Genomic DNA, 14,109 nt, shown 5'->3' on the forward strand with positions numbered 1-14,109 from the left:
TTTTTATTGTACACATTAAACACTAACACAAGAAAGTAATGTATACATAATTTTATATATAATTTATTTGACATATATTTTATATAGAGTATTAAATGTAGGTTAAGCTCTAACTCGACTAGAGATAGAGCTCGAACTCGGTTAAAATCATTAGGCTTAAGCTCGATTACAATTTTAGGCTTGAGGCTAGGGTCACGAGCTCGAGTTCAAAATATTTAAATCAAACTTGGCTCGAACGTAGGAAATTTCAGAGTCAGTCGGATTCGATGCCACCTTTATGCCCAATTTTATGTAAAATATATGCATAATTTTATATACAATTTATTTAACATATATTTGTTGTAAAGTTTTAAATGTATTTTGGAGCTCCAACTCGAGACATGTATTTTTTAAAAAGTTTTAAATAAATATTAAAACTCGAACTCGGTTAAAATTATTAAACTTGTGAAAACCCAACGTAAGCTTTGGAAGATAATTTTAGGAGATATACGCTAAGTCCCTTCCGGTCCCGATAATCTCTCTCTAGACTTCTCCACGCAATCTCAACCGCCCATTTCTCGCGCCCATTTCCACTCAAAACTCATTTATTGAAAACAGAAATACGGTTTAAAAAACAAATCCGAAAACCAGATAGGGGATATCGTCCAATCCGATCTGGCAAGATATATTTTGCCACGTGGCAATATACTTGCGGACACAAACCAACGTGTGGGGACCGCAGAGCCGACTGCCGAGCCGCCACGAACATAATGGACGTTTCCATGTGGCAATCGTTGGGAGGCCAGTGGAGATCGCGTCCAACGCCAACCTCTTATCGTCTCCACCTGAAGACGTCCACGAAAATAAAATACTACTCACGTAATAAAACCGCCTTTTTTTCCTCCTCTGCTTTCTTGTTTTTTGTTGCAGAGAACGGCAACGCCATGACATCTTCTTCTACTCTCTCTCTCCCGTTCTCTCTCTTCCGGTCGAAAATTAGATTAAATCCGAAGAAGGTAAGCTCGGAACTGTCGTTTATCGACGCTGCGGAGTATCTATTTGGTTGGTTCGGGTGGTTGTCTAATTGGGTCATTTTCGTTTTGTAAATTGCAGAGTGTTGTTAAAGGAGGGTTCGGTGTTTTTGCTATATTTGGAGAGGAAGGCGGAGGTCTGGAGAAGAAGAGTTTAAGTGGATGGGGTCCCTTATTTGATGTGGAGGACCCCGGGCTTAGAGTTCCGCAGAGTAAGGGCAAGTTCTTGGATGTGTATCAAGCGATTGAGGTGGCGAGGTTTGATATCCAATACTGTGATTGGAGAGCTCGTCAGGATCTACTCACCATCATGCTTCTTCATGAGAAGGTACATCTTTTATGACTCGCTATTGTTGAAATTGAACTCTGTATTGGTGCTATTAAAGGGGTTCCCTTGGGCTATCTGTTGCCTTGAACCTTGTTGAGCTGGCTCCTGATTCTGCATGAATGTTGATCTGGAACGGATGCCGCGTAAGTGAATGGATTTCCTAAATACTGCTTCTATCAGTTGTCTGAAGTTTCTGGGCTTCTTAGTAGCCCAACTGTTGCAACTCTCTCTGCATTTTCCACTTTTTTTTTTTTTTTTACCGGACAAATGTTCAGACTGCTTCACATGCTTGGTTTGAAGATGGATCCGTTGGCTCTATGATGGATAAGAGACACGGAGCATGCAATCTCGGTTGTGCAGAATAAACAATTTGAGCGAAAGAAAAAATTAGCTTGGCTCCAATCTCCTTTGACTGCGGAAAACCTCATGAAACAGTTACTGGATGAAAAAGGTTCTGAATAGAGTCATTTTTTTTTTTTTTTTGTGCTTCAGTTAATATCATTCAGTCAAGAGTAATCGTTAATGGATGCTCTAGCTGTCTTCGTGATGGCCGCTTTGCTGAACTCATAAGAGTTCATATGTGACAATTGCTTATTATTTAAGATGTTTGGATTATTCATGCAAAATTTTCAGGTTGGGTCTGTTGAGTATTGGATGGTTCAACTGAATGAGATGACTGCCGGCAAAGTGGTCTACTCAGTCTTTGGCATTTATTCTTCATCTTTCATACTTGATTTCAAGATGTGCTCTTTCACCGTACAATTTTTTTAGATGAATCAACAAATTAATTTCTTATTACGACTTTGTTTTGTTTATTTGGGTGATACTTTTACCATGACATAATCACAAAAATAAATAACTTTTCTATGATTTGACTTCAGTCATGGTTGCTTGTTTGTATGTATCTTTCTAACTGCTATTTTGCAGGTGGTGGAGGTTCTCAATCCTTTAGCTCGCGATTACAAATCAATTGGTACCATGAAAAAAGAGCTTGCCGAGTTACAAGGAGAGTTGGCTCAAGCTCATAGACAGGTTTGCTTGCATTTCAGTTGAATAATCCTTTCTCTCTTAATACATCATACTGATTGATTCAATTGTTTCTATGGGAGCCACACTTTACCAACAGTTCCTTAACTAGGACTATAAAATGGTGATTAAGAAACAAATCTCTGACCTATTTGTTTTTGTGACAGGTTCACATATCTGAAGCAAGGGTTGAAACTGCCTTAGACAAGCTTGCTTACATGGAAACCTTAGTTAATGATAGACTATTACAAGACCCCAATGTACATGAATCTGACCAATCTCCTCCAAGCACTTCATCTTCTAAAGACACTTTAAAACCAAAAACTCCTCGAAAAAGTTTAAACGTGTCAGGCCCCACCCAACCTTACCATCCTAACTTGAAGAACTTTTGGTATCCTGTGGCATTCTCAAATGATCTAAAGGATGACACCATGGTAAGACAATGTTTATTTTGTAACTGGATAAGATAAGGTTCTAATACATTGATGTGTATAATGTAGCCTACTTCTTCTTCACAGATTCCTATAGACTGCTTTGAGGAGCCCTGGGTACTATTTCGTGGAAAGGATGGAAAACCCGGTTGTGTACAGAATACATGTGCGCATAGAGCATGTCCTCTGCATCTTGGCTCAGTTAATGAGGGCCGGATACAATGTCCATATCATGGTTAGTATATCAATAAGCTTGCAGTTTGAAATTTTGTTCATGAATTGAACTCCTGCCCTTAATAAAAAGATCATGATTGGTCTCCAATGGGGCACATAAAAGTTAAGTTGTGGTCTACTATTTGAAATTTTATGAGTTCAGTGAAATTCTGTCAGGCTGGGAGTACTCAACTGATGGAAAATGTGAGAAAATGCCATCAACTCGGTTGCATAATGTCAAAATACGTTCATTATCATGCTTTGAGAAAGAAGGCATGATCTGGATCTGGCCTGGTGATGCACCTCCAATGGCTGATATTCCATCACTTCAACCTCCTGAGGGGTTCAAAATCCATGCTGAGGTAGCAATGCATTTTCTTTACTCTTGATGTCTCTGTAGTAGTTTTGAAGTAAATAATATACTTAACTGTCACTTACTTCGATTTGTCATGTAGATTGTTATGGAACTGCCAGTTGAACATGGGCTTCTTCTAGATAATTTGCTGGACCTTGCTCATGCTCCTTTTACACACACTTCCACTTTTGCAAAGGGTTGGACAGTACCAAGGTTTGCCTTAATTATTCCAGTTCTAAAATATTTTTTATTGATCTGTAGGGCTGATTAGCCTATGATCTGATTCTGCATGATATTTTCTTTAAAATACATGCCTTGCACTTAAATACTAGTACATAGTAATTGCAATTTTCATCAAGTTGGGATGGTTCAACTAACTTTCAAAAAAGTTGAGAATATTTTATTTATTTTGGCACTTATTGGATTTCCAGCTTGGTGAAATTCTTGACTCCTACATCTGGCCTTCAAGGTTACTGGGACCCCTACCCTATTGATATGGAGTTCCGGCCTCCTTGTATGGTTCTCTCGACTATTGGTATCTCAAAGCCTGGAAAACTGGAAGGCCAGAATACCAGCCAATGTTCAACACATCTGCATCAGCTTCATGTGTGCCTACCTTCGTCTAGAAACAAGACGAGGCTGCTGTATAGAATGTCTCTGGACTTTGCCCCGATATTGCAGCATATACCTTTTATGCACATCCTGTGGAGGTATTTTGCTGAGCAGGTAAAAATATTGAGCTCACCTCAACCTTCTCTACACCATTTTCATTCCCAACTAATTTAATGTGCAAATGTTAGAAGTAACTCAAACAACATTTTAGGTAAGATTTTTAGCAGCAAAGAGAGCACAAAGTGCTGTCTGAAATATATTGTCATACTGGCCTTCTAAACAGGTTTTTTTGATGTAGAGGCCAGATGCAAGCAAGTCTTTTGTCTTATTTTTCTGTGTAGACCATAAAATTGGCTGACCTAGGTTCCTAGTTCTTGTTAGATCTGTGTCAGTGGAAGTAATTCTAAGCATTGATAAGCAGCACGGTTTTACTGTACCGGTTATGCTTCCAGTAGTTTCCCTTTTCTTGAATTATGAAGTGTTCCCTTTTTTGATGAATTTTATTACTATATCGTTAATATTTGATTTGAAGCAACGGTTTCTGTTGGCTCATTGGTCTCAGCATGTTCTATTTATTTGTAGAGCTTTTCAGAAGATGATAGTCATACTTTGTGACAATAAAGAAGTTGCAAATGCTTCTTTTCCTTCAGTTTTGTTAATGATTTCGTGGCTTCTTGCTCTGCATTCTGGAGACAGGTCTTGAATGAGGATTTACGGCTTGTGGTTGGTCAACAAGAGCGAATGATTAATGGAGCAAATGTTTGGAACTGGCCTGTTTCTTATGATAAGCTTGGAGTAAGATACAGACAATGGAGAGATGCAATCGAACAAGGAGGTAAGCAGTTACCCTACAGTAAATCTTCATCAAGTCCTTGAACGGGTTAAGCTTCATCCGCTATACTTCCAAAATCCTTGCAAAAGCACTATAATGGACCGGTCCAAACAGAAGCGTTGAGATAAATTTGAATTTTTGGGTAGCCTATCATGCAAAAGTTCAGGCTGAACCTTGTTGATACTAAATGGAGGAAGATGGTCTCTCATGCCCTGTAAAATAAACTCTGTACGTTAGGGGAATTGCTAGGCATTGCAATGGCTTTGTCCGTCCTGATTGTTTGTGTACAGGTATGATTTAAAATTTCTTTTTTTCTCTTCCTATTTGTTTTTACCCATTTCAGGAGAAGATTTCCGTAGTTCACTCCTGTGTAACATGTTGTAGAGTATACATTTCCAAATGCCGTGAAGAAACTGGTTTTTGATCTTTCTTTGTGGATACTTGAGGTATCGTGTAATTCTAATGTGAGATTTTAAGTATCATTGCAATCTGGGCACCCTGCTCTGAAATAAATCTTTGCGCAACGGATGATACTAAGAGAGGGTTAGTCCCTCAAATGGATTTTTGAAGTTCAAGTTCATGTTTAACATGAAGATCATGTCAGTTATGTACATAAAGATCATTTTCGCATTTGGTGTTAGTGTTAACGCCTTTATGTACAGGAAAACAGTTTCTAGTGAATAGTGCCCACTCATTAGAAAAACATAAAAAACAAGAGAACTCCTAAACCTGTACAATACACTTATAATTACAACATAATCTTTGAACCCCAAATTAGGTAAAACAATTATTATTACTACAAGAATAACTCATTTAATGTATAATTTAAATATATTAATATATTTATTAATTAAATTAGATATGTTATTGTGCATTAATACGGTAATTACGTGAGCCAATAAAATACGCATATGATTAATTATAAGTAATAAATAAATAACATTATAAATAACAAAAATAAAAGTAATATGTTTAGCTATTAATTTATTAATAACATATGATATACTATAACCTAAAAATAAATAATTTAAGAGGAAAAATTGATCTAATCATAACTTTAATACACTATATATTTGTACGTAATATTACCACTATTAAATCACTAATATCATAAAATAAAAAATATATATAATGAGTAAATAAAGAATTATTTTATTAAAAACGTAATATGGCGTAGTATTAATTAATAATATATTTTCACAAAATTGAAATTAATCAATTGATGAAATGTATATTGTAACTATATTTTATTTACCAAACTTAAATATCTATTTTAATATAGTAATAAAATTTAATAAATATAATAAATAGCCTACTCGGGCGGAACGAAAGGACCTCGGGGAGTAAAGAAGAGGGCTTTTGTAGTCCGTGGGAGGAAGACGAGGGAATTTAAAATAATTTAATAAAATTAATTCAATTAAGTAAAAAATTAATTAGTTTAAAAGAAATAAAAATATATTAGAAAATGAAAAAAATAAAATAAAAAATAAGACAGGAAATTAACTATGTAAAAATGGAAAACAAAAATATTTAGGAAAACATTAATTAATAGTAAATAATCAAATTAATATAAAAATTATAAATATACATAATTAATTAAATTATTTAAGTATATAAATTAAGAAAAAATTAATATATAATGAGGAACAAAAAATATTCAAAAAATTAATTAGTAATAGAATAATATAAAGTGAACACATTTTTTTATAAATTTGAAACAATAAAAAAACCACATAGTTCAAAAGAAAAAAATATATAAATAATATGTACTAAATAGAAAATAATGAAATTAATGTCCAGAAGATGCAAAAAAGAAGAAGATACAGAACATAAATTAAAAAATAAATTGAAACAAAATTTAATAAAAACAAAGAGGTGGATGAAAATGGAAAAATGAAAATATTTAAAATAAGAGATAAATATTAGAAAAATAAGATATTCCCTGAACCCTAAAAATATTTAAAATAATTAAATGATTGAAAATAAGTAAGAACACTAAAAAAATTAGACTATTTATTTATTTAAAATAAATAAATTAAAAGGAAGCAGAAAATAAAAAATATAGTATAAAATTAAAAATTTAAATAAAATTATTAAAAGATATTTTTAGATATTTAATTTACTCTCATTATTCTTGTTTACTATTTATTTATTTTGCTCTAGGAAGTGGTTGCCTCTTGAATGGACATGCAGTCAGAGCTACCCACGTCTGCTGCTGACTCTGCTCTGAGTGGGCCCCGTTATTCGATCGCTTTCTTCTTTTTGGTCTCGGAGTTTGAAGTCCGAACGTCGCTGCAGCTATGCTGCCAAACCGCCTGGAACCACCTGATCTGCATAAATGGTTCAGGACCTTCTGCTTCGGTTAGGTATTCAATCTGTTAATTTTTCTTCTATCGGAAGAGGGAAAAATGAAAAGAAGAACGATCATTGCGTGGGCAGCTGCCACAGTCCTCTTTCTGGTGCTGATGATTGTTACTCCTGCGATTCCCCAGTCACAAGCATATCACGATTTCGCGGACAAGCGCGAATATTTCGGTAATCCTTCTGAAAATTTCCCTCTGTTTTAATTTTCTTTTTCTTCAGTCGTTTCACTGGACGGTTTCTTTATATTGATATCCTCTGTTCATTGTGAGCTCTTATGTTAGAGCGTTGAGCGATATGAGGGTTTTACATGCCAATCACCAAAGTCAATAGAATGATGAGCCGTTTTTTTTCCGCGTTTAGAGTTCTATTCTGCACCATATCCTATTTCAAAACATTTGGGATTTTTTACTTGACTGTGGATTGTTTTTTTTCTTCTCGTTAAAACGAGATGAACTGGACAAATGACCTTTCCTTTTTTCTTTTAATTCAGCTGAATGTTCCAGTCCTGGGCACATTAAAGCCATGTTTTCCTTCACCTTTTACGGCAGCTCTTGAGAAACCTAAATGCCTCCATTTGTCTTACTTCAGTATGTAATGGGCTGTCCACTGTTCAACTACTTTAACCGTTGTTGGATTTGATATGCCCTTTGTCTATTTGTTGCATGCTGTCACTTCTTTACGTGGTTTTCTGATATTGTTGTTAAATCTTTTCTGCAGGCATACCTAATACGCTCAATGTGGTTTCAAATTTCCCGTTTCTTATTGTTGGTCTCATAGGTCTTATACTTTGTTTTCATAGGAACTATTTTAAGCTGAGGTACGCTTTCAGACCCGATGCTTGAATCAGGGTTATGACATATGTGCTTTTCCTGATTATTAAATTCCTTTTTTCCCTATTTTAATAGCTTCCAAGGTGAAATTTGTGGTTGGGCATGCTTTTTCGTTGGGGTAGCAGCTGTTGCCTTTGGTTCCTCCTATTACCATCTCAAACCGAATGATGCTCGCCTTGTTTGGGATCGTCTACCGGTGAGCTTCTCTATGCACTAAAGAAAAGTTATTTTCTTGCAATGTTCCTGATAATATGTTTACCACATGACCTCTTGAATGCCTCAAGTGAAATGGTAAAGCATCTGTCCAAAGCAGTGTTGGCTAAACTCCTTGACCGGACAGGGAAATCGTGCATTTTTGGTACTTTTTTTTTTATTTTTGAGCATTTTATTATATGTAATAATCAAATGTTTTATTTGACCACCATAACAGGAAAATTGAATCAAATAAATAGAGTAATCGTGTATTTGGGCATGCGTGTGATCTTCAACAAATTGTGCACTTCAATGTAATTATTTACCTCATTCCAATATGAAACAGCTTTGTTACACAGACTCTGGACAATGAAATTGGTTGTGGATTTAACATTCCCAGCAAAAGATCTGGTACTGAAACCACTAAAAGAATCAGTATAGATAGAATAAGTAACATTCATATGGCTGTGCTTAAAAATGATATGGATAGGTCAATGATTGAATAACAAATAAGACTTGATTTCTACATCTTTGGTCCTAATCAGCTTACTTAGATGGATGCTGGGTGAGGCAATGAATTTTGAAGTAAAGAATATAGAGAAAAAAATGGTACTAATGAAGGATGTAATTATCAGGTCCCTCCACGAACAGTATAACCTTGAAATTATATTGATTAAACTAATTGAGTCCCTTGGAACAGTACCCCAGCTGCTTGTGCAAGTAGCTGGAAGAAACTATCTTATACTTGCTTCAGATGGTTGCAAATATGTTTCCAGAAGTTCATTTCTTCATTTTCTATTTACCTATTTGTTGCAGAGGTCCGAGTTTTTGTTTCTGTACCTGCATGACTTTGATAGTTTTTTGAAACTTATGGCTTCAATATCCCTGTTCTTGCTGTTTCCTAAGTGCTGATTTCTTCTCTTCCACAGAGTTAATACAGTTATGTACAGTTTGTCTTTTTTTGCATCTGACATTTGTGCTTCCTTGAGATAGATGACTATTGCATTTACGTCAATCATGGCATTATTTGTTATTGAAAGAATTGATGAGAAAGCTGGCACCATATCAATTATACCTCTTGTCTTGGCCGGTGTTGTAAGCATTCTATATTGGAGGCAAGCATCACCACTTATACCTCTCTCTCTCTCTCTCTACCCTCCTCTTGCACCTCAAGTGCTTAAACTGACAAACATAAGCTGCCAGTTATCTCAATGATGTGAGATTCAGTCCATTCTTTTGATGTTGCAGGTTCTTTGACGATCTTCGTCCCTATGCAGTTATTCAATTTGTTCCTTGTATTGCTATACCTGTAATGGCTATCATACTACCTCCAATGTATACCCATTCATCGTACTGGTTGTGGGCAGCAGGTTTCTTCTAGAACCAAACTTATCTAAATTTGTTGTCTCTGTTTCTGTCTTCAAAATTTATGTGTTTTTCCCCTAGTGACTCAATATGCCCTTGTTGTAATTCCAAAGAAATCTAATAAAAGAGTGAAACAGAAGACCTATATTTTTTCTGGTCAGAGGTCTGCACCTTGTTTTTTTCCCGTAAGTTTGCTGTCAACTCTGTCACCAGAGAAACAAGTGTTGGTCAAGAAAGATTTACTGGTTTTCATTTTTTGTCTTACTGAGGAGAATCTTAGTGATTGCTAGTGCTTCTATGTATCTGACTTGCGAATTCTGACTTTTTTTTTTTTATGAATAATTAGTGTATGGTTTTAGGAAAATAGACAAAAACTGAAAGGAAAAGACCACATTCACCCTCTTAGTCAAAAGGGGTTCAGGAAATGTTGTTTATTTATGTTCTAAATAGACTGTTGGTATGGAGTTCAGTTATTCTCTTTGAGCAGATTCAGGATGTCTGCATACCACTGAATGTTGTATTCAAAAAACAGGAAGTGAAACTGCCATGCTTATTGACGGCTTGGAGTACATAACCTTGTATCTCACCTTTATATGGTTCCATATATATATTTTGCATTTCCTGGCTGTCTCTTGCCTTGAGTTGTATTCCCTTTAAGTTTTGACCATACTTGGAGCCATTGTTTTGTTAAATGCAGAAAATGTTAAGAAATTTGTTTCCTTTTGTTAGTGAGTGACACTTTGGTAGTCTTCAATGCTAATGTATCGTAAAACTTGATATAATTTCTCTTTTGTTTCGATCACAAAATTTTCTTGAATTCTCAAATAATTTCTTGAACTTTAAACACTCAAACAAGCTTTCTTTTCTGTATAGTTACACACAGGTGGATCTAATTATACGTGTCCAAATCATTTCTTTTTTTAATTGAAAATCCTAACCAAAATTTTCATCCAAAAAAATCAACTGTATTGCATTATCTCATTCTTCTTGTGATATAACTTTTTTATTTATGATGTGTAAGTATCTAGTGTTTTCTGCCAAATTTTGTTGTTTATCCCTTTAGTAGTGCTACTCTATCATTTGCAGGATTTTATCTTTTAGCTAAAATAGAGGAAGCAGCGGATAAAGTAATATATGAATGGACACACCATATTATTAGTGGCCATACCCTGAAACATTTATGTGCTGCAATGGTTCCTGTTTTTCTGACACTGATGCTTGCAAAGAGGAGTATTCAACCTGAAAGGTACAGTTCCCTTTTGATCCATATCTCTTCATTTTTTGTATCATTTACTATCTTACGATACTCTTTAGATTCCACTTATCTTAAACAAATCAGAGGTTGGGTTTAAAGTGCGGTTTGCTTTTATTGATCTTGTTGAGTCCTTTCTGCTAAAGTCTGCATTTGAATGCTCCTCATTGGTTTCTGTTGTCAAAGAAAGCCCTCATGTCCTTTCTTTTTTCCCTTAATATTTATTTCTTTTTTTCTCACATATTCTTTTCTGAAGCAAATTTTGGGTCAAGCTTGCTGTATTTGGAAATGTCTTAAATACTAGTTTACCTATGAACCAGGCAAAGCCTACTTGAGATATGGCGGATTTCTTGGAGAAGGATGAAAGCAGGAAGGTATGAAGTAGAGAGTTTGAGCTGCGACTACACAGATGTGAAAACGACGGAGACACAATAAATCTTTCTAATAACAAATCTTTACTCAAAAAAAAAAAAAAAAAACTTGTGGGATAAAATGTATGAAATATATGGAGTTGTACCTTCAGTGATGGTCAAAAGCTGATATATGTTCGTTGGACATGGATTGACTTAGATTGACCATTTTTTGTTGTTTATATATATGCACGGGATTGAATGGCCAGGTGGGGTTTTTTTTTTTGAGAGGTATTGGGCTTTGAGTCTCATAGGGGAAAGGGGTGTAGCGTACATGTAATCCACATTAAAACATATAATACGAGATTTAACCGGTGTATTTTGTTATATATGTTTTGTTTTGTCTGTCTCTATTTGAAAGTACAGTTCCTTTGTTTTCATTTTCACTTTTCTTCTTCTTCTTTTTTCTCCACTTTCTGTGTTCTAAACAAAATCTTGTTGATCTTATGGAGTATTTTCTGCTGAAGTCTACATTTCTGAGCTTCTCTTTGGTATTTGGGCATGGAACAATACGGTCACGCTATCTTGTAGTTGCATAAAACGTCCTTAATTGATCCCGGCGGATTTCTTAGAGAAGGAAGAATGCTGAAAGGTACGAAATTAAGAGTTTTGAGCTGCAACTACACGGACGTTGAAACAACGGAGTCACAACTCTCTAACAATCCAACTCGTCTATGGAATTATACTTACAGTGATGGTGTGAAGCAGATTTGCGTTCACTGGACAGGGATGTACTTAACACCGACTAATATTCGTTGACGCATACGAACGGGTTCGAGTTTAAGTACATCCCTGAAGGTAAAAGGAACTGTTGTAGTTTCCTGTTTGCAACCCATGAAGATAGGCAGTATCCTCTCTTGAATTTAAATTTGCTTAAATAACACGCTTCCAGATTATTATGGTTGAGACTTGAAACATTCTCTGATGATTTTTTTTTTTAAAAAAAATCAATCAGCTTCGTAGATGATGTTTGTGTCCATTGCATGGAAACAATAGATTGACTGACGGCAATCGCTAACTCTACCATTAATTACGACAGCGGCTCTCCATTAACTTCAGATTCGATTGATCTCTTTGCAGATAAAATCGCTTTTGTGCTTCCTCAGTTTCTTACATCCATGTCAGTTCAATCAGCTTCGTAGATGATGTTTGTGTCCACTGCATGGAAACAATAGATTGACTGACGGCAATCGCTAACTCTACCATTAATTACGACAGCGGATCTCCATTAACTTCAGATTCGATTGATCTCTTTGCAGGTAAAATCGCTTTTGTGCTTCCTCAGTTTCTTACAGCCATGTCAGTTACTGATTCCCAACAAGGCTTCACATACCGGTGAACATGGATCGTGAATCATAAACGACAAGCTTTGCAAAGGCGATTCCCGGTTGTCATCTTCATCTCCCGCTGTGTGTATATCTCTATGATTGGAATATGAAGCGTGCAGCGTTTGCCACTACGGGGCTGCGTCTTGAATAATTGCTGTTAAAGGGCGAGCGAGAAGTGGAGATCAGAGTAATGGTGAGACGGACGTAAACCTAATTGACGGCACCGGGCTGATCCTATCATAAATTCATGAAATCGGTGAGGAGAGCCAGAGATGGTGTCTGGGTAGGTTGGCCTTCCGTTTTTTGTTCAATTTGATTTGGTAAGAGGAAAAGAAAACGAAAGTTAGAAGCAAATTGAACCAATTAAACAGGGCTGATTTGAACTAAAATCAATGTTTGAGAAGTTTTGAAATGAGAGAGAAAAAGGAGGAGAGAAGCCGGGAGATTGTTAGGAATGGGTTTCCCTTCATAGAAACTTTACTTTCAATGCTATTAATTGGGATGGAAGTGTTTTCCTAATGGAGAGTGATTGGCATTTGTGCCTTTCGAGACCCAGCAATTTTTCTTCTTGATTCTTTCTGATTCCTCTTACCTTTAAAACCGATTAAAAATGAACAAGAAAATGAGTTTTTTATTACTCTAATAGGAAAATATAGGGAAAATAAACCAAAAAATACTAAAGTTCCTCTTTGATAGCTTACCTCTTCTTTTTAAGCTTATATTTTTATTATATATAAAAAAATTATTTTAAAAGTAAATATAAACACCATATCTAATTTTTCCATTTGTTCTTACAGTACTACAAATGCAAGAAAACCGGCCAAATGAAAATTTTCTAATAGAAAAATTCTTCAGTGAGAGAATTAATTAAAAGTAATAATTTTTTCATCATTTTGTTTTCCTACGACCGCATAAAAGGGTCCCATATCATAAGAGCTTTGCTACAAGGTATACTTTTTAGTTTAAAAAATACCATAAACTTTGATTATTATTTTATCATTTTCAAATAATATTTTATTATCACATTTTCCCTAATACTTTTCTAATGATAGTATAAAAATTATGCATATTAAAAAGGATTTACTAATCAATAGTTTGGACCACAACATTAATGGGACAGTTACAAATGTTGTGCTCCTTTTCTTGGTACAATTTCTTATTTCATGTGCTCTTAACCATATCATAAAGAACCAAATGTAAAAAAAATAGTTAATATTTGTAATTGTCCCATTAATGTTGTGGTCCAAACTATTAATTAGTAAATCTTTTCAACCCCATCAAGCTCATATAATTGGAGGTCGATTGCATTAGACTTATAATCAAAGAAGAACTTTCGTAAAATAACCAAATCTTACATGAATGCACTGAAGCAAGTGAGACAAAAAAATGTAACAAAATTCATGTGACCAACTCTTCTATCGTAGTTGCAACTCTACAATAAATAGTCTGATTTAAGTTGAAAATAGTAGTTGCAACTCTTAAATTAACCTCTTATTGCTCGTCTTTCTTTCCTTTTATACAGTGAACCGGACCAAAACTCCGACTGGACCAGCTCCGGGTT

The 14,109-nt window shown here is 35.1% G+C and overlaps 2 protein-coding genes across 2 annotated transcripts; both read left to right on the forward strand.

Moving 5' to 3' along the window:
- The first annotated feature begins 904 nt into the window (after positions 1-904).
- Positions 905-5,320, forward strand: LOC137959172 (chlorophyllide a oxygenase, chloroplastic-like). The gene is made up of 9 exons (XM_068806521.1): positions 905-995; positions 1,093-1,338; positions 2,266-2,370; positions 2,532-2,798; positions 2,883-3,030; positions 3,186-3,370; positions 3,464-3,576; positions 3,795-4,089; positions 4,672-5,320. The coding sequence occupies exons 1-9, from the start codon at positions 924-926 to the stop codon at positions 4,849-4,851; spliced, it is 1,611 nt and encodes a 536-aa protein (XP_068662622.1). The 5' UTR covers positions 905-923; the 3' UTR covers positions 4,852-5,320.
- A 1,796-nt stretch (positions 5,321-7,116) lies between these two features.
- LOC137959174 (uncharacterized) lies at positions 7,117-11,549 on the forward strand. The gene is made up of 7 exons (XM_068806522.1): positions 7,117-7,342; positions 7,889-7,988; positions 8,077-8,197; positions 9,187-9,308; positions 9,442-9,563; positions 10,645-10,804; positions 11,131-11,549. The coding sequence occupies exons 1-7, from the start codon at positions 7,216-7,218 to the stop codon at positions 11,243-11,245; spliced, it is 867 nt and encodes a 288-aa protein (XP_068662623.1). The 5' UTR covers positions 7,117-7,215; the 3' UTR covers positions 11,246-11,549.
- The last annotated feature ends 2,560 nt before the right edge of the window (positions 11,550-14,109 follow it).

Source organism: Aristolochia californica, unplaced genomic scaffold (assembly GCF_029961685.1).
Source record: "Aristolochia californica isolate CCGP_79_NKW_82.1479 unplaced genomic scaffold, dmAriCali1.0.hap1 SCAF_3, whole genome shotgun sequence".
In the NCBI taxonomy this organism is placed as follows: domain Eukaryota; kingdom Viridiplantae; phylum Streptophyta; class Magnoliopsida; order Piperales; family Aristolochiaceae; genus Aristolochia; species Aristolochia californica.

What these genes read in the sequence shown, in the direction of transcription:
- LOC137959172 (XM_068806521.1), top strand. Translation starts at nt 924, where the DNA reads ATGACATCTTCTTCTACTCTCTCTCTCCCGTTCTCTCTCTTCCGGTCG. An exon ending in TTAGATTAAATCCGAAGAAG is followed by an intron (nt 996 to 1,092) that starts GTAAGCTCGGAA and finishes TGTAAATTGCAG; the next exon opens with AGTGTTGTTAAAGGAGGGTT. An exon ending in GATACAATGTCCATATCATG is followed by an intron (nt 3,031 to 3,185) that starts GTTAGTATATCA and finishes AAATTCTGTCAG; the next exon opens with GCTGGGAGTACTCAACTGAT.
- LOC137959174 (XM_068806522.1), top strand. Translation starts at nt 7,216, where the DNA reads ATGAAAAGAAGAACGATCATTGCGTGGGCAGCTGCCACAGTCCTCTTT. An exon ending in GGACAAGCGCGAATATTTCG is followed by an intron (nt 7,343 to 7,888) that starts GTAATCCTTCTG and finishes TCTTTTCTGCAG; the next exon opens with GCATACCTAATACGCTCAAT. An exon ending in GTACTGGTTGTGGGCAGCAG is followed by an intron (nt 9,564 to 10,644) that starts GTTTCTTCTAGA and finishes TATCATTTGCAG; the next exon opens with GATTTTATCTTTTAGCTAAA.